The sequence below is a fragment of the Mercenaria mercenaria genome, chromosome 11 (genome assembly GCF_021730395.1).
Source record: "Mercenaria mercenaria strain notata chromosome 11, MADL_Memer_1, whole genome shotgun sequence".
Lineage (NCBI taxonomy): Eukaryota > Metazoa > Mollusca > Bivalvia > Venerida > Veneridae > Mercenaria > Mercenaria mercenaria.
The window spans coordinates 53,235,415-53,257,678 of record NC_069371.1 but is presented as its reverse complement, the minus strand read 5'-3'; the positions used below and the strand labels follow the sequence as shown (position 1 = coordinate 53,257,678).

The window sequence follows — 22,264 nt, the reverse complement described above, 5'->3', positions numbered from 1 at the left end:
GCTCGCATAGGTATTAATCTTTTGTGCAGGGTAAAAATGGTGCAAAATATGCATTTTTTCTCGCTCGTTACGCTTGCATAGGTATTTGTCTTTTGTTCTGGGTGAAAAATATAAAATATGTATTCTTTCTCGCTCGCTACGCTCGCATATGTAATTTGTCTTTTGTTCTCGCTATGCTCGCACAATAAAAATCCAGCAAAGTTTGCACGAGCTCCTATAATGCTCTTTACCATTTGTACAATATGCTAATAGCCCTTGGTAACCCCTCCCAATAAAAATAATCCTCAGAAATCCATTCGGGCTAAGAAATTCAATTCTGGGATACTTATGCAAGAATAATTCTGATAAATCATAAAACTTGGAATATAACTAGCATGTTATTTGGGTTGATTTTGTCACAAAACCTGTCCTTTTAAAATACTTAATAAAGTTCTTCAGAACGCCCAGAATGCACCAGAAGGATCCACTATTTTCAAAATTTTCCAGGGGAACATGCCCCCCACACAAAATCCTGGATTCGCCCTTGCACTGTTTCAAAGAAAATGTTGTTTGAAGGAAAGTGTTGACACACAGCAGATGGATAGACATATGATTAGAGGACATAAGTTCATAGATGTATTTTTGTACACTGCACTACCTCTCAATGTCCTCTGACACAGTTAGGTTTTAACATTTTTTGATTTGCTTTCAACAAATCTTTTTTTTTAGTAAATCAAATAGATGCAGACCCAAGGCAGAGTTATTCTTTTTGTACAGTGCATCTCAATTCAATTTTCTTTGCCATTGTATGAAGTTTTTAAAAAATATCCTCTAGTCTAGGTGTTATGCTCTTGACAAAAATGTTGCCAATGCACAATAGTACAGACTGACTGAGACCGCTACAACATCCTTCTTCTTTCAGGAATAAATTCAACTCCACTTTATATTTCATTATTTTATTTCATGTCAAATACATAAACATAAATATACAAACATGCAACAATACATCTAAAAGACTTAGAAATCTATTAAGGTAGTTCTGCACGTTTGAAAAACCGGAAGTGATGGCGTAACGTTATTTATCCGGAAAACGTAGAATAAAGCCTGAATTCGGCGTACGGAAATGAAAATCATTTTATGGATCAATTGAAACCTGTGAGTAAATTTATTACAATGGCACTGTTGCTATATTTCTAAAGTCAAAATATGGTATTAAAAGATACGGCACGTTAAAAATTCAAAATAATGTGTTAAAATTAGCGTGAATTGTCCGGTTCACGTTTATTATGGTTAAATATCTCAAAAATAAGCACACGGACCTATACATTTTGTTTCACCAAATTATAGTGCCTATGTTTATTAACAACCGTGGAAAGTTTCATCAAAATCTACATTGTAGAAAAAATTCTATCTGCGAAAATGTTATGAAAGTTATGATTTTCCCATAGACTTCCATTATGAAATACTGCATGAGGTCCAAATTTTTCAAATCAGTCTAGCAAACAAGAGGACCATGATGGTTCTGAATCGCTCACCTCTTCCCACATGACCCAGTTTTGAGTATGACGTAGTTTTTTCTATTATTTGACATAGTGACCTAGTTTTTCAGCTCATGTGACCCAGTTTTGAACTTGACCTAGATATTATCAAGATAAACATTCTGACCAATTTTCATGAAGATCCATTGAAAAATATGGTCTCTAGAGAGATCACAAGGTTTTTCTATTATTTGACCTATTGACCTAGTTTTCGAAGGTACGTGACCCTGTTTTGACCTTTACCTAGATATCATCAAGGTGAACATTCTCACTAATTTTCATGAAGATCTCATGAAAAATATGGCCTCTAGAGAGGTCACAAGGTTTTTCTATTTTTATACCTACTGGCCTAGTTTTTGACCGCACGTGACCCAGTTTCGAAACTGACCTAGATATCATCAAGGTGAACATTCAGATCAATTTTCATGAAAATCCATTGAAAAATATGGCCTCTAGAGAGGTCAAAAGATTTTAATAATTTTAGACCTACTGACCTAGTTTTTGACCGCAGTTGACCCAGTTTCAAACTTGAACTAGATATCATCAAGATGAATATTCAGACCAACTTTTATACAGATCCCATGAAAAGTATGGCCTCTAGAGAGGTCACAAGGTTTTTTTATTATTTGACCTACTGACCTAGTTTTTTATGGCACGTGACCCAGTTTCAAACTTGACCTAGATATCATCAAGATGAACATTCTGACCAATTTTTATGGAGATCCATTCACAAGTATGGCCTCTAGAGAAGTCACAAGGTTTTTCTATTTTTAGACCTACTGACCTAGTTTTTGACTGCACATGACCCTGTTTCGAACCTGACCTAGATACAATCAAGATGAACATTCAGACCAATTTTCATACAGATCCCATGAAAAATATGGCCTCTAGAGAGGTCACAAGGTTCTTCAGTTATTTGACCTACTGACCTAGTTTTTGACGGCACGTGACCCACTTTCGAACCTGACCTAGATATTATCAAGGTGAACATTCTGACCAATTTTCATGAAGATCTCATGAAATATATGGCCTCTAGAGAGGTCACAAAGTTTTTCTATTTTTAGACCTACTGACCTAGTTTTTGACCGCACGTGACCCAGTTTCGAACCTGACCTAGATATCATCAAGGTGAACATTCTGACCAATTTTCATGAAGATCTCATGAAATATATGGCCTCTAGAGAGGTCACAAAGTTTTTCTATTTTTAGACCTACTGACCTAGTTTTTGACCGCACGTGACCCAGTTTCGAACTTGACCTAGATATCATCAAGATGAACATTCAGACCAACTTTCATACAGATCCCATGAAAAAAATATGGCCTTTAGAGAGGTCACAAGGTTTTTCTATTATTTGACCTACTGACCTAGTTTTTGACGGCACGTGACCCAGTTTCGACCTTGACCTAGATATCATCAAGGTGAATGTTCTGACCAATTTTCACGAAGATTTTGTGAAATATATGGCCTCTAGAGAGGTCACAAGGTTTTTCTATTTTTAGACCTACTGACCTAGTTTTTGACCACACATGACCCAGTTTCGAACTTGACCTAGATATCATCAAGGTGAATGTTCTGACCAATTTTCACGAAGATTTTGTGAAATATATGGCCTCTAGAGAGGTCACAAGGTTTTTCTTTTTTTAGACCTACTGACCTAGTTTTTGAAGGCACGTGACCCAGTTTCGAACTTGACCTAGATATCATCAAGGTGAACATTCTGACCAATTTTCATGAAGATTTTATGAAATATATGGCCTCTAGAGAGGTCACAAGGTTTTTCTATTTTTAGACCTACTGACCTAGTTTTTGACGGCACGTGACCCAGTTTCGAACTTGACCTAGATATCATCAAGATGAACATTCTGACCAACTTTCATAAAGATCCATTGAAAAATATGGCCTCTAGAGTGGTCACAAGCAAAAGTTTACGGACGGACGCACAGACGGACGATGGACGACGGACACCGCGCGATCACAAAAGCTCACCTTGTCACTTTGTGACAGGTGAGCTAAAAATCAAGTACACGTCCCTATCTTTTTTAGTTGCTGAATTTTCTAGGTATATTCTGAAGTTTTGAAAAATCAGAGTTTAATCAAATTCTACATTGTAGAAAATTTTTCGATCCAAACGTGCAGAACTACCTTAATATTGAAAGTTCTCATGTAAAGACAGGCCAAAGTTGTACCCAAAAGTCCATTGCCCATTTGAGTATCTAAATATAATTTATCATCACATTTATTCAAAACATCATCTTTTTTTTTTAAATCAGAAACCATATTATTCAGTTTGTTATCTTAATTTTATATTATTTGTGCAGAATTCAGTAAAATATATCACTAGTTATTGACTTTAAATGTAGATTATCTTAATTAAATATTTTGGTTTGGCTAAATATGTATGAAAAAACTGTGTGAAAACTTGCACTTGCAATGTACTAACTGCCCTTTGCTTAAAAACTTCCATTTTTTAGTGGTAATAAGCCATTTATACATTAATTGTCTATTATTTCAAACTTATATACAATACTGTTTATATTCACACACATGTTTAATTATTTTAGGTTTACACAGGCACTGTGTAGTAACGGTTTATTTTTTCAAATATAAAACTTGCGATACAGTTCCTTTAAGAAAATGATATACACAACTACTTTCATCCTGTGACTATTACGTACTACAGTTACTAACTACACATCTATGTGTTTATAAATTCTCTATAGGACTAGCTGAATCTAGTCCATTTTTATTTGCAAATAATAACAAATTAATCTATTTATTAAAATGGGAAAAACCAGAAATGAATCTGGCAGTAAGCTGTGTGATATATTAAAACTAAAACCCTTCTTCAAAGGCTTTTAATATGAAAATGGCTTTTATCTATACCGGGATGAAACTGTACTCTAATATTACAAATCATATATATTTTTAATAATGCGTTATGTCGATCAAATTATATGGATCAAGAAATAATGCTACTACATTTGTATTTTACATACACAATGAATAAACACTCCAAATCCATCCAACGGATTCAGGTGTTTTTAAATAAACTAAACATTATACTTTATTCTAATGTATTTTATATAATTATTATCTATTTGTACATGAATGATAATAATAATGAATAAATAGTATATATGTAAATTAAAACTTTGCAGAAAAGTATTCCAGCCAAACTGTGACCTGTCACAGCAGACTCCACTGACAGATAAACGAACAAGTTTTTAAGCATTAAGCACTGTAACAACGTCTGAAAATGGTCATAAAGTTGGGTTCCAGGAATCGTAATGTAGTCATTCATTCTAAACTGGAACTGTTTGCCAAAACAGTTGAAGTATTGCAAGGGATTGAAAATATGTACTTTGATCTGAACAAATTTCACAAAATTTTATGATGTCAAATTACCTCAAAGGTACAGTGCAATTATATTATCTAAAACTCATTTTTTGCATCATACGCAAGCTGATAAATTGCTTTATTCAGAAATAAATGCTTGAGTTTTTCTTAAATAAAACTTTATTACAGCGGCCACAGAAAAGTAATAGTGCTTCATAACACAACAGGAGACATATAAAATGCCCAATCTTCTTTACATCCTAGTGTTTCATTAACTCCTCCACGAATAATGAAAATTGTTATATACATGTATATAAGAATATAAGATATCTGGGTTCATTGAAACATACAACCAGTTATATTGAGTTTACTATATCAGAGTTTTACAGTATTGCATAACATAGAAAAGTTAATGATCTAGACTGCTTCAGGGGAGGTAATTCAAGCTTCACTTTCAGCGGCTAGGGATTGTTGGTCCTCGAGTATTGGCACTATAAGATTGTCTTTAGACATAAGATTATACTTGGTAACAAATACTGTGAAACGTTTACACAAAGACGTCTCATTCTGAAAATAAAAAGAAATGCGTTTAAAATCCTTTTCAAAATAAAGCAGATATATGGTAATAAACAGAGTCCATCCTGTTTCCGGTGATGTCATTTGATTGTGGTGAACACACACTGGTACTAATGGTAAAACTGTTCTTGGTTTGTTTTGTTGAGCTACTGAGATGGAATTTCACATAAATATTACATGGGGAATTTGCGTTTTTGATTACTAAGAGAAGTGAAAGATCTGTAACAATCCATTCTCCAGTCAGGTCTTAAAAGACAAGAGGGCCATGATGGCCCTATATCGCTCACCTGTTATCATTGCACTTGAGGACAAGAAGGTCCTCAGTAAAATATCAAAGTCCAAAGGACAGGACAACAAAGGGAAGAAATTTAACCAAAAAGAAAAAAAATTCTTACAAGGTATAGATATGTCAAAATACACCTAAAAATTGGAGGTACCATCCATGTTGAACCACAGAAAAGTGGTCTCGGTTTTTCCCTACGGCCAATAATAAAAAAGTTACTAAAAATAAGCTATTTATAGTAACGTAAAAGGGAAGTAATTCAAAAAATAAATATTGTAAGTGAACAAAAGAAGGATCTGCCAAATAAATCTGTTGACATAAATGAAATTTCAGATCAGTATCTTCATTAGTTATGGAGATATACCCATTTTAATTTGAAATAAAGGGAGGTAATTTGACATAAAACCAGTCCATAGTTATCTACCCTGATTGTCTCTGTCCAACTAATAACAATAATGAAATTTCAAATAAGTCATATAAGTACTTACTGATATAAATCCATTTTGATTACAATCAGGGCAGGTAATCAGATATAAAATAACTCTGGAACCTACGATTGGATCTGATTTGTCATGGAATCCAAGATTTATTGTTGTTGAAGATATTTTGGAAGTTTGTATCAAATAAAACCATAAATGAAGTCTCTATATGGCTGCAAAAGCCAAAATAGCCAATTTTGGACCTTTAAGGGGTCATAACTCTGGAACCCATGATGGAATTTGGCCAGTTGAAGAAAGGAAGCAAGATCTCGTGGTGATACAAGTTGTGTGCAAGTTTGGTTAAAATCAAATCATAAATGAAGCTGCTATTGTGCAGACAAGGTCAAAATAGCTAATTTTGGCCCTTTCAGGGGCCGTAACTGTGGAACCCATTGTGGGATCTGGCCGGATCAAGAAAGGAACCGAGATCTTATGGTGACACAAGTTTTGTGCAAGTTTGATTAAATTCAAATCATAAATGAAGCTGCTATTGTGCAGACAAGGTCAAAATAGATAATTTTGGCCCTTTCAGGGGCCATCACTCTGGAACCCATAATGGAATCTCGCCAGTTCAAGAAAGGAACCAAGATTTTATGGTGATACAAGTTGTGTGCAAGTTTGGTTAAACTCAAATCATAAATGAAGCTGCTATTGTGCAGACAAGGTCAAAATAGATAATTCTGGCCCTTTAAGGGGCCATAACTCTGGAACCCATAATGGAATCTGGCCAGTTCAAGAAAGGAACCAAGATCTCGTGGTGATACAAGTTGTGTGCCAGTTTGGTAAAAATCAAATCATAAATAAAGCTGCTATTGTGCAGACAAGGTCAAAATAGCTAATTTTGGCCCTTTCAGGGGCCATAACTCTGGAACCCATCATGGAATCTGGCCAGTTCAAGAACGGAACCGTGACCTTATGGTGATACAAGTTGTGTGCAAGTTTGGTTAAAATAAAATCATAAATGAAACCACTATCGTGCAGACAAGGAATTGTTGACGCACGGACGGACGGACGGAGACACGGACTGACGACGGACGACGGACGACGGACGAAGGGTGATCACAAAAGCTCACCTTGTCACTATGTGACAGGTGAGCTAATAATGTTTACATAAAAGTTTTTGGATGAAATATTTCAAATATGATAAAAACAATTTATTTATTTTTTGTCAACTGATTTTGGGCTTCGGGGAAAAAAGATACCTTTTCAACTTCGGACAGACTGTTTACTGGAGTCATTTTATTAAGGAATAAAATCCATGTCAAAGTTTTATTTTTCAATTTTTGCCTTATCAGCCTAGTAAAGTGTTGGATAACAGCGATTTAAATAAGGAGTTATGTAATTGTGATGACTTGTGACACTTCCAAGTTGGCCACCATAACGATATAGTCATGCAGGTCTGTAATCAAATAAAGAAGTTCAATGGAAACTAATAACTCTTACAAAACTGAAATACTGAACAAGCAAAGAATAAGAGCTTTCACAGGAGACAGCACACTCTACTATTTCGACGCTGGATAGTGAAACTGGGCACATCTGAGGAAGCTGGAGCTGTCACTGGAGGGTTTAATTACTCCAATGTGAATGAGGATATTGGACAATAGCTTAAGAGAAGTGTTTCAAAACATTAATTAAGTGTAAAAGGGACATAATTCATGGAAAATTTCTGCAAAACTTATGCACTGTGTTTCATACCTTGTTGCTAATAATGTAACTATCTGTAGTCTGAATCAAAAAAGTGAGACAGAGCATAAGTACATCACAACTTGAATCTGAAATTCTTGTGAAAAGTGGGCATAACTCATAGCATTTTGGTGCCAGCATCATGAACATTGTGTCATATGATGTAAGTGACCATGTGGAACAACTGTTTAAACTTTGAATAAAATCCGTTTCGTAACAAAAGAGATAGTGAAAAAGTGAAAAAAGAATCAAATTAAACTGAAACTACAGCTACTTTTGAGAAAAGCGCATGTCTCCCACAACTGCCTAATCATCTAAACACTAAGTCAGTGTTTTTATACTGTTTAGTCACAACAAATATACCTTTGAAGAGTAAAATGCCTGATTTTCAGTAATTCAAGGGCCATAATTCTGAAGTGCCTATACCAATTTTGCTAGTTATCGAACCTGGGAGAGGAATTATGGTCATACACATTTTGTTTAAGTTTGGTGAAGATCGGATAAAAAATGTTTGACTTGGAGTGCGGACAAGATGAATGGTTTTTGGTGCATGTTTAAGAATGAAGACTTCAGCATTTTTATGAGTCTAGGTGATTCATTAGTTATTGTCAAGGGCCATAATTCCGAAGTGTCTAAACCGATTTGGCTAGTTATCGAACTTGGCCAAGGTCTTATTTGCAAACACATTTTGTTCGAGTTTGGTGAAGATCAGATACGAAATGTTTGACTTAGAGTGCAGACAAGATGAATGGTTTTTGGTGCATGTTTGAGAATGAAGACTTCAGCATTTTTATGCATCTAGGTGATTCATAAATTATTGTCAAGGGCCATAATTCCGAAGTGTTTTGGCCGATTTAGCTAGTTATCAAACTTGGCTGAGGTCTTATGGTCAAACACATTTTGTTCAAGTTTGGTGAAAATCGAATGAGAAATGTTCGACTTAGAGTGCGGACAAGATGAATGGTTTTTGGTGCATGTTTGAGAATGAAGTCTACAGCATATTTATGCATCTAGGTGATTCATAAATTATTGTCAAGGGCCATAATTCCGAAGAGTCTTGGCCGATTTAGCTAGTTATCGAACTTGGTTGAGGTCTTATGGTCAAACACATTTTGTTTAAGTTTGGTGAAAATCGGATGAGAAATGTTCGACTTAGAGTGCGGACAAGATGAATGGTTTTTGGTGCATGTTTGAGAATGAAGTCTTCAGCATATTTATGCATCTAGGTGATTCATAAATTATTGTCAAGGGCCATAATTCCGAAGTGGCTTGGCCGATTTAGCTAGTTATCGAACTTGGTTGAGGTTTTATAGTCAAACACATTTTGTTTAAGTTTGGTGAAAATCGGATGAGAAATGTTCGACTTAGAGTGCGGACAAGATGAATGGTTTTTGGTGCATGTTTGAGAATGAAGTCTTCAGCATATTTATGCATCTATGTGATTCATAAATTATTGTCAAGGGCCATAATTCCGAAGTGTCTTGGCCGATTTAGCTAGTTATCGAACTTGGTTGAGGTCTTATGGTCAAACACATTTTGTTTAAGTTTGGTGAAGATCGGATGAGAAATGTTCGACTTAGAGTGCAGACAAGCTTTGTGACAGACACACACACACAGACAGACTGGAGTAAATCAATATGTTTCCCACACCACTGAGTGGTGGGAGACATAATTCTAAGTAAAAGGGGACATAGATCACTAAAAACAATTGTGCCAGAGTAATGGACCCTGTGCCATATGATGAGGACGATGATGTGGAAAAACTGTTTTAAGTTTTAATCAAATTCATTAAGTAACTAGAGCTGCTTTTGAGAAAAGCACATGTCTCCCACAACTGCCTAATCATCTAAATAGTAAGTCAGTCTTTATATACTGTTTACTCACTACAAATATACCTTTGAAGAGTAAAAAAGCTGATTTTGGGTAATTCAAGGGCCATAATTCTGAAGTGTCTCGGGCGATTTGGCTAGTTATCGAAGTTGGCCGAGGACTTATGGTCAAACACATTTTGTTCAAGTTTGGTGAAGATCTGCTGAGAAATGTCCAACTTAGAGTGCGGAATAGAGTAAAAAGGCTGATTTTCGGTAATTCAAGGGCCATAATTCCGAAGTGCCTGGGCCGATTTGGCTAGTTATCGAACTTGGCTGAGTACCTGTGGTCAAACACATTTTGTTCAAGTCTGGTGAAGCTCGGATGAGAAATGTTATACTTAGAGTGTGGACAAGATTTGTGACAGACACACAGACAGACAGACACACAGGCAGGAGTAAATCAATATGTCTCCCACACCACTGTGTGGTGGGAGACATAATAGCATATAGTGAAAGTGCACCAACTAACTATTTGTGCCAGAGTAACGGCCCTTGTGTCATATGATGTGGGTGATGATGTGGTAGAATCTTTTTGGTAATAACAGATATCGAGTGAAAGTGCATCAAAACTTTAAGGTGAAATTTTATGTAAAAAGGGGATATGATTCATGAAATATTAGTGCCAAAGTTATGACCTTTGTGTTATATGATGTGTGTAGTTATGTCAAACAACTGTTTTAACTCTGAATCAAATCGCTTCTGTAATAATAGAGATATACTGAAAATGCATCAACATTTAACCTAAAATTCCAAGTCAAAAGAGGCACAATTCATGAAAAATTGGAGCCAGATTTATAGACCTTATGTCATATGATGCGGGTGATGATGTGGAACAACTATTTTATGTTTGAATCAAATCCATTTAGGAATAACTGAGATAGAGTGAAAGAGCACCAAAACTGAGTTATGGCCCTGGTGTCTGATAATGTGGGTGATGATGAAGAATAACCATTTAAAAATTGAAGCAAATCCATCACAAAATTACAAAGTAAAGAGAAAAAAGAGAAAGTGCATCAAATTTTAACAAAGGAATATATGCAGAAGGACACTTACACCGGGTCGAGTAGGATAGCTCTCTATATACTTCGTATAGTCGAGCTAAAAAAAAACGGTACATTTTTTTTCCATTTTCTTTTCTTGAACTTGTTAAAATATATTTTTTTTCTATTCTGATTAAATGCTTTAACCAATAAATGTTTGTTTGTTTGTCACTGTTTACCAACCAGGAATACTGTAAAATCATTTAATTTCGTGGGCATAAAAGTTCGTGGTTTTGGTCAAAACGGCAATTTCAAGGGGATATGAATTCGTGGATTTCAACTTTTGAACATTAACTGGATGAAATTTTTACTTGTTCGGTGGAATAAAATTTCATGGATTGACTCAACCACATAAATTAATCCGCCACAAATATTTATGATTTGACAATAGTATTCATCATAAAGAAATAAACAGAAACAAAATTAATTACCTCATATTCATCAAATAGAGCCCTATGATGAAAGTAAGCATGTGAAAATATTCTGTAGACCCTCCTGCATACAGAACCCAGCTTTGCTACTGATGATTCCTTTATACTCACCCTGAAACATTGAAGGTAATTTTAGACATATTCCAAGGTTCTTTCGATAAACATGAGAAAGTTTTTCAATTCTGATTGTGCTATTCACAAAGCATTTTGTAATTCTTTATGAAAGGGAACTGTCATAAGGTTTTTCTATGTTTAACATGAACCATACTGAACATGGCCAACCCCTACCGGAGCAAATGTTTCGTGTCAAAGGTGGCCATGAAGAGGAAATACCATGAAATAATGCATTGTATGCATTTTTTCTGTTTTATATATATGTATGCATATAAGTAAGGGAGGGGAAGACAGTTTATCAAGCACTACTTTATTGAGTATGTATGCAATATTTATATATAATGTAGTTCCTTCAGTCTTTTTAACACACTTGTAATGTTTAAACAAATTCCTTTCAAATTTACTTATTGGAAATAATTCGAAAAAGTAAGAAACTAGAGTTACAGCTCTTGTACACTGTACTTCCTCTGAATCTCCTCTGTCACTGTGAAATACTTTTCAAAATCCCTTCAATAGTTTTGGCATTATTATCCAAACAATTTTTTTTTTTTGCATTAAATAAATGGAGATAAAAGTGAGCATGACAGAAGTATGGTTTTTGTACATGCACTTTCCCGCAATGCATAAAGTATGGAGTGGAAACAATTTTTACTGAATCTTCAATAGTGACCTTTACCTATGACCTACAAGCATAAGTCATGTATGTGCATAATCTACATATTGCCCTATATTCACATACCAAGTTTTATGAACCTAGCTTTAATACTTTTTAGTAATTGCAGGAGCCAGATTTGCAGACGGAGAGATGAACGGACATATGGAGGGCATTCCTATAGCTCCCTCTGGCGTTCCATCAGTAGGGGACAACAAAGGGAGGTTATTCAAAAAGCAATGTAGAGTTATGATTCTTGTACATGTGCTTTCCCTATATCTCTGTATCAAGTTTGAATAAAATCCCTTCAACATTGAGATTTACGACTTTAATAAAGGGAGATAATTGAAATAATAAGCAAAGGTGCAATGCACATCCTCTTAAAAACTTGTCATTGTGTGAAGTTTTAACAAAATCCCTGTAACAGTTGGCCAACAATCTTATTAGTAAATCACAGAAAGCTGAGATTTCAAAATGTAAATAAAAATGTTTTGGTTCTTGCACACAACCGACAGCTGAATGTGAATACTCTTTTTTTCTGTTAAAATCAAACCGACTGTGTGAAAAAAGCAAAACAAGATACCCACTCTTTTCAAAGCGCGGCATAATAAAATCCCCCAAAATTCACTTGCATTTTCCAAATGTCCCTTGACAATTTTCCAAATTTTCCTATGAAAATATCCTGACTGAAATGCTTTTAACTGTCTTGACTTTTCCAAAACAAATGTGAACCTTCCATACTTTCAGTGGTTACCTGCTTGGGAAATATTTATTGCTGTTCAACAAACAAGCTGCACCATCTAGAGTGTGTCTTGTATAATCTATTGCTGGACACTGAAACATAATTTCATCATATTATACAAGGATTCAAAGGGACAAAACTCTATTTACAGTTTATCTTTGAAAATGCTTATTTCTTCTTCAACAGATTTAATTAACTGAACAAGCAATTTCAAGGACTTAAAAGTCTTTATTAAGGGTCCTAGGTGAGGTCTACAGACAGAATTACTTCAGTAATTAGTCATACAGCATAACGAGGTATATAACTGTTAAAGGTTACCAGGAAGAAACCATTTAATATATAGTTTGCTGTTTTGAAACATGTGTCTGGTAGAAAGAAATAACTTAGTTAAAACTAGTATCAAATTATTTTTTTTTAATGTTCATTTTTAGATGTGCTGTTTTTACTGTCTCCCTATGTTTAATTGTACATTTTATGGATCATTTTAAAAAGTTACCTCCTTTGGTGTTTTATGTGCAGCACACAGAAATATCCACTGTTCTGTAGCTGTCATCTGTGTACAGGTTTCTGGATTACATTCACTCTGCAAACAACAAATATATAGCATGTTCACAGTTGTGCTATCTGGCAATGTCACACTCCTTGTTCAATTGTCAAGTGTTTGATTATTTTTTGTGTCACCCCTTTCAATATGGTCGACCATTTTGACTCATGAGACATGTTTGCCTTGTACACGTATACCTCACAAATTGTCTTCTTAAATGCCAGGCATCAGGCAACAAGGCATATCAGCAACCATTCTTTATCTGGTTTGCGGATCACCAATGGGCCATATCTCAATGGCACCAAGCAAGATTTTAACCTTTGAGTTTGACCTCCCATTCTGTAGGCAGACGCATTAAGCACCACACCACAGAGCAAGGTGTACAAATAATTGATCAATGTAAACACATTCCAGCATCCATTCTTCTGAATATAAACTTCCTGGCTTAGTGTAGTAGCTAGCTTGTACATCTTATCATATTTCATCAAGCTTGTATTAACAAGAGCTCGTCGAACACGAAATGCCTCCCTTGATGCATTCAGTAATTGCCAAGGGACAGAAATTATTTGGTCATTTTGCACTGGATGTTTGACATACTGACCACAAATCAATTATAATAGGTCATTGACCAATCATAAGTAAACTCTGTATCAAATGTGATCTTACACCAAAGCATTTTCCAGTTATCTGGCAAAAAAAGTTCTGCTGTTCTGGGTCAATGTGATCTTGACCTTTGACCTACTGACCTCAAAATCTATAAGGGTCATCTGCTGGTCATGACCATCCTCCCTATTAAGTTTCATGATCCTATGCCTAAGCATTCTCAAGTTATAGTCCAGAAACTGTATAACTGTTCCGGGTCACTGTGTCCTTGACCTTTGGCAGGCTGACCTCAAAATCAATAGGGGTCATCAGCTGGCCATGAACATCCTCCCTATCAACTTTCATGATCCTAGGTCCAAGCGTTCTTCAGTTATTATCTGGAAACCGTTTAACACTGTGACCTTGACCTTTGACCTACTGACTTCAAAATCATAAGGGGTCATCTGCTGGTCATGGCCAACCTCCCTATCAACTTTCATGATCCTAGGCCCAGGCATTCTTGAGTTATCATCTGGAAACCGTTCAATTGTTCAAGGCCACTGTGACCTTGACCTTTGACCAACTGACCTCAAAATCACTAAGGGTCATCTGCAGGTCATGATCAACAGCCCTATCAACTTTCATGATCCTAGGCCCAAGCGTTCTTGAGTTATCATCCTGAAACCAATTGGTCTACAGACCGACATACCGACCGACTGACATCTGCAAAACAATATACCCCACCTTCTTCGAAGGGGGGCATAAAATTAGGCTCTAAGCTAGCTTGTACTTTTCAACAGATTTCATCAAACTTGTATCAGAAACAGGCTCTTAGTTAGCTGGTACTTCTCAAAAGGGTTCATTATATTTGTATCTGAAACAAGCGCTAACCCTTATCATGCTGGACACGATTGATTCTGCCTTTGCAACCAGTGTAGATCTTGATCAGCCTGCACACCCATACAGTCTGATCAAGATCTGCACTGTTCGCCATTCAGTCAGTATCTTTTTGGTAAGCCCCCCTTTTAACAGGTTATGGTACTGTCCAAATTGAAAGATGGATAAGTTCATTACAGAAATTTAGCACAGTAAGGGCTAACATAGCTTGTACTTCTCGCCAAGTTTCATCAAACTTGTATCAGAAACAGGCCCAAAGCTAGCTTTTACTTCTCACCAAGTTTTATAAAACTCATCATAGGTTTTACTCAAACCTGACTCAATGTGCTCAATTACATGTAGATTGACGGTTGTCAAAAGGAGCTTAACCAAGGGTATATCCATCAAATGTTACATGTGAACATTATGACACAAAATCTGGCCAAAATAAAGGTTTTAATTATTCAATTATTTGGCAAACTGTTACCTGTAGTTTGACTGCCAATCCATTTAACTCCATACAAAACTGCCTGGAATGTAAACAATATTAAAGATGACAAATACACTATAGAAAGAGGCCTATGGCAGAATATGGTTGAAATCCATACTGTGACAATAAACCTTGTCAAGAGGAAGGACTGATCACTTACATGAGACCAGTTCCATCTGATACTGACAGAAGCTAGTTTTTTTCAGCAGGTCCTCTTCTATCGTAATAATAATATTAATATACACAAGTTTAGAAAACAAAATATTATATCATTTGCAGATTGTTTTTTTCCAGCCATTATTTTGGGAAGACTTTAGTTACAATCAACTTTCCAAAAATGTTTGTCCCTCAGAAAAAACACAACAAATTTGTTGTTGTTTTTTTACATATTTCCACCTAACTCCTAGTTCCTTAACATTTAAAACACAAGATAATAATTAAATTTTCTTCTGAAATGTAACATATTTTTAAAAATACAACTTTCATTTTGTTGCGATTTTCTCCCTGTTCTAATCATTATGACATGATTTTCCAGTCCTACGGACATCACCTGCCACCATCTCCACTAGACCTAAAAACCCATTGATCCCAAATCAGAATGAAGTCAATTGCAGCTAATGGTACCACTTTAACAAATCTGTGAGGGATGCTTCAGTTCTGTCATTTAGTGTTTTCTTTCTATTTTATGATATTATACTAGTCTGCACTGATAAAGTTCAGTTGGATGCAGATTCATAACTTCGTAGGAAAAAATTGTTCAAATTATTTACATAGATGGCATCAGCTGTGTAGCTATGGAAAATGTTATTTTCTTTCTTATAATTAACATACCTGAGATGTTCGTATTTCCAGACACCTTCATCCTGACCATCTGGTGGTGTAAGTATTTCATCCACGCACGAGGCATCTCGTGCAATAGACTGCTGTATAAACTGCTGCACGGCTAGAGTGCTGTCCATCTCCTCGAACAACTCATCAGGCCAGTTACACCAGTTCTAAATTGTTGGAAAATGCAATTGTCTGATGTAAAGCATGCTACTAAAATGTAAATTGCTTTGAACTGCATATTTTACAAAATGACTTGTGTATTTACACAAATACAAGAGTTTCATAATCAGATTAAAATCATAATCTATAGAATCCGATAGAAATAACTGAAAAAGTATTTTTGAGCAATCATCGATTACATAATCAAACTAATTCTACAATGGCAAAATATTAAAAGGGCAATTTCAGCTGGGGTTCATTAATTATTTAAGTACAAGGTAGAAGTTGCAAAGTAGAAGGTGGTCACCGTGGTCTGTGGACTTTATTTGCTACAGGAAAAGAAGGTGTGGTTTCAGACCACTGAACTTGTGAAGTAGGGGGAAATCCCTGCCCCCAAGCCCTAAAGAAACCTCGTCGAGATATATACATTTGGATGGAAAATCAACAATTAACTAAATGACATTTCAAATTCATATTTTGTGATCATAGTTAGGACATGCCATAAGCATGCTAAAAGGCGATTTCAATCACTTTACCATTACTTTCAGTCAAAGAAGTATAAAAAACACTGAATGGCAACAGGAGATAATCTGGCATAAGCTTGTGTCACCGCCTTATCTTATCTAAGCATTTGCTGACTTGATCACTCGTGATCAAACCAACAGATGCTTATTAAAGTACTACACGTGATACTGCTAACACGTAATCATTCTCGCATACCAGAGGTCTACCGTGGTTCCCCGGATGAACCTCTGGTACATTTCGCCGATATTTGTGGTTTGGTTACATTACAGGTAAAACGTTTCAGCCAATCAGCGTCGTTTCGCGACAAAATGTAGCGAACCAATCAAAATCGTCCGTGAAAAGCGTGACCGCGTCCTTCCATATCGATGCCGACTTACGAGGAATATTATTATTTCTTCAGGTAAATTTCTTAACATCGAATAACAGAAATAAATCTTTATTAATCGCAATCATGGAAGATCGCCTTTATCTATCGTTAGCAACTATCTTGCTTACATATTGTTTGAAATTTCAATTCGGCGTGCCAAATAGTAGCGAACATTGATTGGCTGAAACTTCTCCCGGTAGTAATTACGAGTGCGCATGCTCACCAAATAAACGACAGAAATAAATCAGAGGTTCGTCTCGGAATTTTGACGAACATCTGATGGATGAGAATGACACGTAATAAACCGAATCGGGTCCAATTTTCAAATGACAACTGTTGATTTCTCAGACTTCCAATCATATATTCATTCCTTTCCCATGTAGAAAACACTAATAACATTTAACCAAGAGGGCCATGATGGCCCTATATCGCTAACCAGAGCTGATTTGGCCTATTGACTTAGTTTCTGACTCCACATGACCCAGTTTCAAATCTGACTGTCCAGGGCACTCGTTTGGCCATTTTTGGGGCCGAATATGGGTACCATTCCCCTCCTAAAATAATATGTTTTTTTCCCCTTTCTCAGAAGAAAATTCCCCTGATGATAGGTTGTTTGACACAAATAGATATTAACTCTTTCTTTTAATATTATATAGTGCCTCTAAGGAAGATTACTGTTGCAATATAGTCACATCAGTTAGAAATGATTGAAAACAGTATTAATAAGTGTGAAAAATAGTTACATATTCATGGCTTAAACTTCCCCTTTCAGTCTTAAAATGTCGAAAAATTCCCCTTCCTGAGGGTATGGGTACCTGTCCCCAAAAGTTGTCTAGTGCCCTGCTGACTTAGAGATCATCAAGGCAAACATTCTGACCAAGTTTCATAAAGACTGGGTCACAAAACTCACAATCGTGGCCTCTAGAGTGTTCACAAGCTTTTCCTTTGATTTGACCAGGTGACCTAATCTTTAATCCCACATGACCCAGATTCAAACTTGAACTATAGATCATCAAGACAAACATTCTGACTAATTCGCATGAGTTTCAAACTTAAATTGTGGTCTCTAGAGTGTTAACAAGGTTTTCCTTGATCTGGCCAAGTGACCTAGTTTTTGACCCTACATAACCCAGTTTCAAACTTGGAACTAGAAATCATCATGACAAACATTCTGATTCAGTTTCATAAAGACTGAGTCACAACTAATGCCTCTAGAGTGTTCACAAGCTTTTCCTTTGATTTGACCATGTGACCTAATTTTTGACCCCATATGACCCAGTTTCAGATCTGCCTAGAGATCATCAAGGCAAACATTCTGACCATGTTTCATAAAGACTGAGTCATAATTGTGGCCTCTAGAGTGTTCACAAAATTTTCCTATAATCTGACCAGGTGACCTAGTTTTTGACCCCACATGACCCAGTTTTGAACTTTACCTAGAAATCACCAAGATAAACATTCTGAAGTGTTCACAAGCTTTTCCTTAGATCTAGCCTACTGACTTAGTTCTTGATCCTACATGTCCCAGTTTCAAACACGACCTAGACATCATCAAAACAAACATTCTCACAAAGTTTTATAAAGATTGGGTCACAACTATGGCCTATAGTGTGTTCACAAGCTTTTCCTGTGATCTGGCCTAGTGACCTAGTTTTTGACCCCACATGACCCAGTTTCGTACTTGATCTAGAGATCATCGAGACAAACATTCTGACCAAGTTTCATAAAGACTGAGTCATAACTGTGGCCTCTAGTGTTCACAAAATTTTCCTATGGTTTTACCAGGTGACCTAGTTTTTGACCCCACATGGCCCAGTTTCAAACTTGACCTAGAAATCACAAAGATAAACATTCTGACCAAGTTTCATAAAGATTGGGTCACAACTGTGGCCTCTAGAGTGTTCACAAGGCAAATGTTGACGGACGACGCCAGACAATGACTGGTCACAATAGCTCACCTTGAGCACTTCGTGCTCTAGTGAGCTAAAAATACCATAATCATATAATCAAATGATCTGATATAAAGTTTTTCACAACACAAATTTTTATCCTTCTGCTGTAAAATGAAATCTCATTCAGTTCCTATGTGATGTTGGTGAGATTTTCTCTGTATGCCTTTCAAGTTGCTGATTTATTTATTTTTTATTGCTCTTTGTTTCTGTGTACTAGATCTTCTAATGCAAAACTTTATCTTGAAATTGTCTTTGAAAACTTCTACTTGTCAAAATTTGTCTCAACACAACAACAATAACAACAACATTGGGTTAGGATATGCTTTTAAACAACAACGGTAGCTTAATGAGCAATTGGGTTCAGAGCAGATTTAGTTAGCAACTTATTATCTAAAATATATATTTTAATAGAAAAATACACATTACATTAATAAATTGATTATTGGACACCTTGAAAACCGATTGAGGCCATGCTACAGACAGACAGAACCAGGAAGGTCTACAACGGGGAATAGTCACTCCGTATAAATCCATACATTTATCTGTATTATGCTGTCGTCCATACCTGTAAATATCGACCAGTCGTTAGCAATCGATATTTTGTTTTCGCCACTATCGATTAGCGTGTAATAAGCATATTACCTCATGTTAATCATGGAGCTATAACACTTTTTGTTCAAAGGGTTTACCAGTCACATGTTAAGTGATGATAATTTGATGATCAGAGATTGATCTAAAAGGGATTCTGAAGGAAAAACAGCATGCGATTGCATGTGGTGATATGCTTAATTATTATGAATTAACTCGAGCTCACTTCCCTGAAGAAATATTCTACCACGTAACTTCAAACCTTTATCAAAGGACCGATTTTTGTTGGATTTGAATAAATAAAATGGAAAAAACAGAAAGCTGACATTTTTCTTAATCTTGTAGAGCCATTATTATAGTTATTGTTTTATATAATGTCAGATTTCTACATACAGAAACAAACATTCTTCTTGAACGCAGAAAAATGTTTCAAAAAAAATTGTTGTATGAACTCCAAAAATAAGTTTAATTACTTTAATCGTTAAACTGATGTGTGAAAAATACAATGTATTTAAATTAAAATAACAAAGAAATTTTTTAAAAAAGACCGACAACGAAGTTACATTTAGTATTCCGGACTTTTAGATAAAACTGCAGAAAATCATCTAGGTTTAACAGGCATTTAAATGGTGAAGAACAAAGCAATATCATAAACAAATATTTTAAGGCAAAAGTTTACAGTTTCAACTTGCTATTTTCATCAAAATATGTCCTAATTTTATTGTTCTAAATACTCTGAATCAGCAAGGCAAATATCATGTAAAAAACGACATCTTAATTTCTCTCTGGGTAAGACAAGCCTAGATTTAGCTATTTTCACAGGGCAAAATGTTAACATTAATGTAGATATTTCCCTCACAGGCTATTCCTACGGCTCTCCCGTAAGAATAGTGAAATAGCCCGCAGGTGGCTATTCCTACGGCTCTAAAGACAGTTTGTATGTCCACCTTGTATTGCTGTGAGGCTATTCTTACGGGACCGTAGGAATAGCCACTTTCAGTTTCACACCCAGGGCGCCCCCTCCCAATAACTTGACCAATTAAGCTAATTCTCTTAACAATCTTTTGACAACGAGTCAATTTTAGCTGTGTCCTGCAGTTTTGTAGTTGTTTTTGAGGTTTTAACAGCCTTTTTCTTTAAAAAAAAAAAACAAAAGAAAAAAAAACAGAAAAAAAAAACGTTGTTTAACATTTTATGGAACTGGGTTTGTTATAGGTCTGCTGACTTTCAAAATGTACGCCAATTAGCTTAATTGGTCAAGTTATTGGGAGGGGGCGCCCTGGGTGTGAAACTGAAAAGTAAACAATTTGTTCGAAAATATACCAGTTGAATTAATTCAGTACAATGCAATACAAGGTGGACATACAAACTGTCTTTAGAGCCGTAGGAATAGCCACCTGCGGGCTATTTCACTATTCTTACGGGAGAGCCGTAGGAATAGCCTGTGAGGCTATTCTTACGGGACCGTAGGAATAGCCACTTCCTTTAAAAACAGATACAGGCAATAATTTCATGGCAGAACTTTTGTTTTCAACAAAAAATTCAACAAATGCTTTCCCAGATTTTCACTGAAAGGACGAGTTAAACTGTAAGGCGTAAGTGTGTGAGTAATAGCAGAATAACCTACGGCATACACTTCGACTGGACGACAGCATAAGATAAGATAAATGCCGCATTCCGGTCCCTGTATCAGTTGTTCCTGACAGAACGTAGGTTAGACGTTCAGCAAATTTAGTATCTCTCATTCTACCTTTTCAACTTTAAAAACAAATCTGTGTCGGGTTTATCAGTTTAAAGTACATATAATATCTGGAATAACCAGTTCACATACAGTTAATCATACCAAACTAAAACTGGACAGAATCCAAATAATTATGCATCGCGAAATTATATGATAAACACGAATAATGAAAATTTAACAATGACTCGTGTCTTGATGCGTAGCTTCAATGTTTAAAACTTAATATGATTACCTGTGACTTGGTTCCAGGTCGATTTCTACGAATAATTGATTCTTCAGCGTCAATTTTGGCCATTTTCATTTTTCCTATTTTATTGTTGCAAACGATTTGAAAGTTCTGAAAATGGAATAACTATGACGACGAAATTAGGCTGCAGCATTGAAAAGAATGAGATTATATCTGAGCATTATATTCCAATGGAAATAATGAGACCATTGTTAACAGGTCACATATTGTATTTTTGAATATTCAGGAAAGAGAATCTGACGTCAACAAAAAATAGAAAATTATTTTTTTAATTACTGGAATGTATCAATCGTTTGAATACCACAGGGTGAAATAGTACACCGGAAAAGACTGATTAAATAGCACAATAAACTATATCTGACGTTCTGGTAGACCTATTTTCATGGAAAATGCTCTTGGTGAATAACAACAGGAAATGAATATCGAATGATATAGCGCCTGTCATTGTTTGTATGTAAGCTTAATATTATAGTCGCCAAAGTTTACCCAAATGGTCGACTCGCAATGTAAGTGGGAAGATAGTGTAAGATACAGACGACGCCCCATTGCCATAAGCTTCCCTGGTTCTTAAGTGTACAAGGTGTAAACTATCCATACACGGGACTCTTGTTCCAACATTAGTAACTAATTTTAAGTTGG

At 35.7% G+C, this 22,264-nt stretch overlaps 1 protein-coding gene across 1 annotated transcript; it reads right to left on the bottom strand.

Moving 5' to 3' along the window:
- Nucleotides 1–919: 919 nt before the first annotated feature.
- On the bottom strand, nt 920–21,763 carry LOC123531666 (MOB-like protein phocein). Its single transcript, XM_045312833.2, has 7 exons — nt 21,611–21,763; nt 16,050–16,213; nt 15,216–15,258; nt 13,223–13,309; nt 12,739–12,818; nt 11,219–11,330; nt 920–5,422 (listed from the first exon to the last, which is right to left on the bottom strand). The coding sequence occupies exons 1-7, from the start codon at nt 21,677–21,679 to the stop codon at nt 5,297–5,299; spliced, it is 681 nt and encodes a 226-aa protein (XP_045168768.1). The 5' UTR covers nt 21,680–21,763; the 3' UTR covers nt 920–5,296.
- Nucleotides 21,764–22,264: the final 501 nt, after the last annotated feature.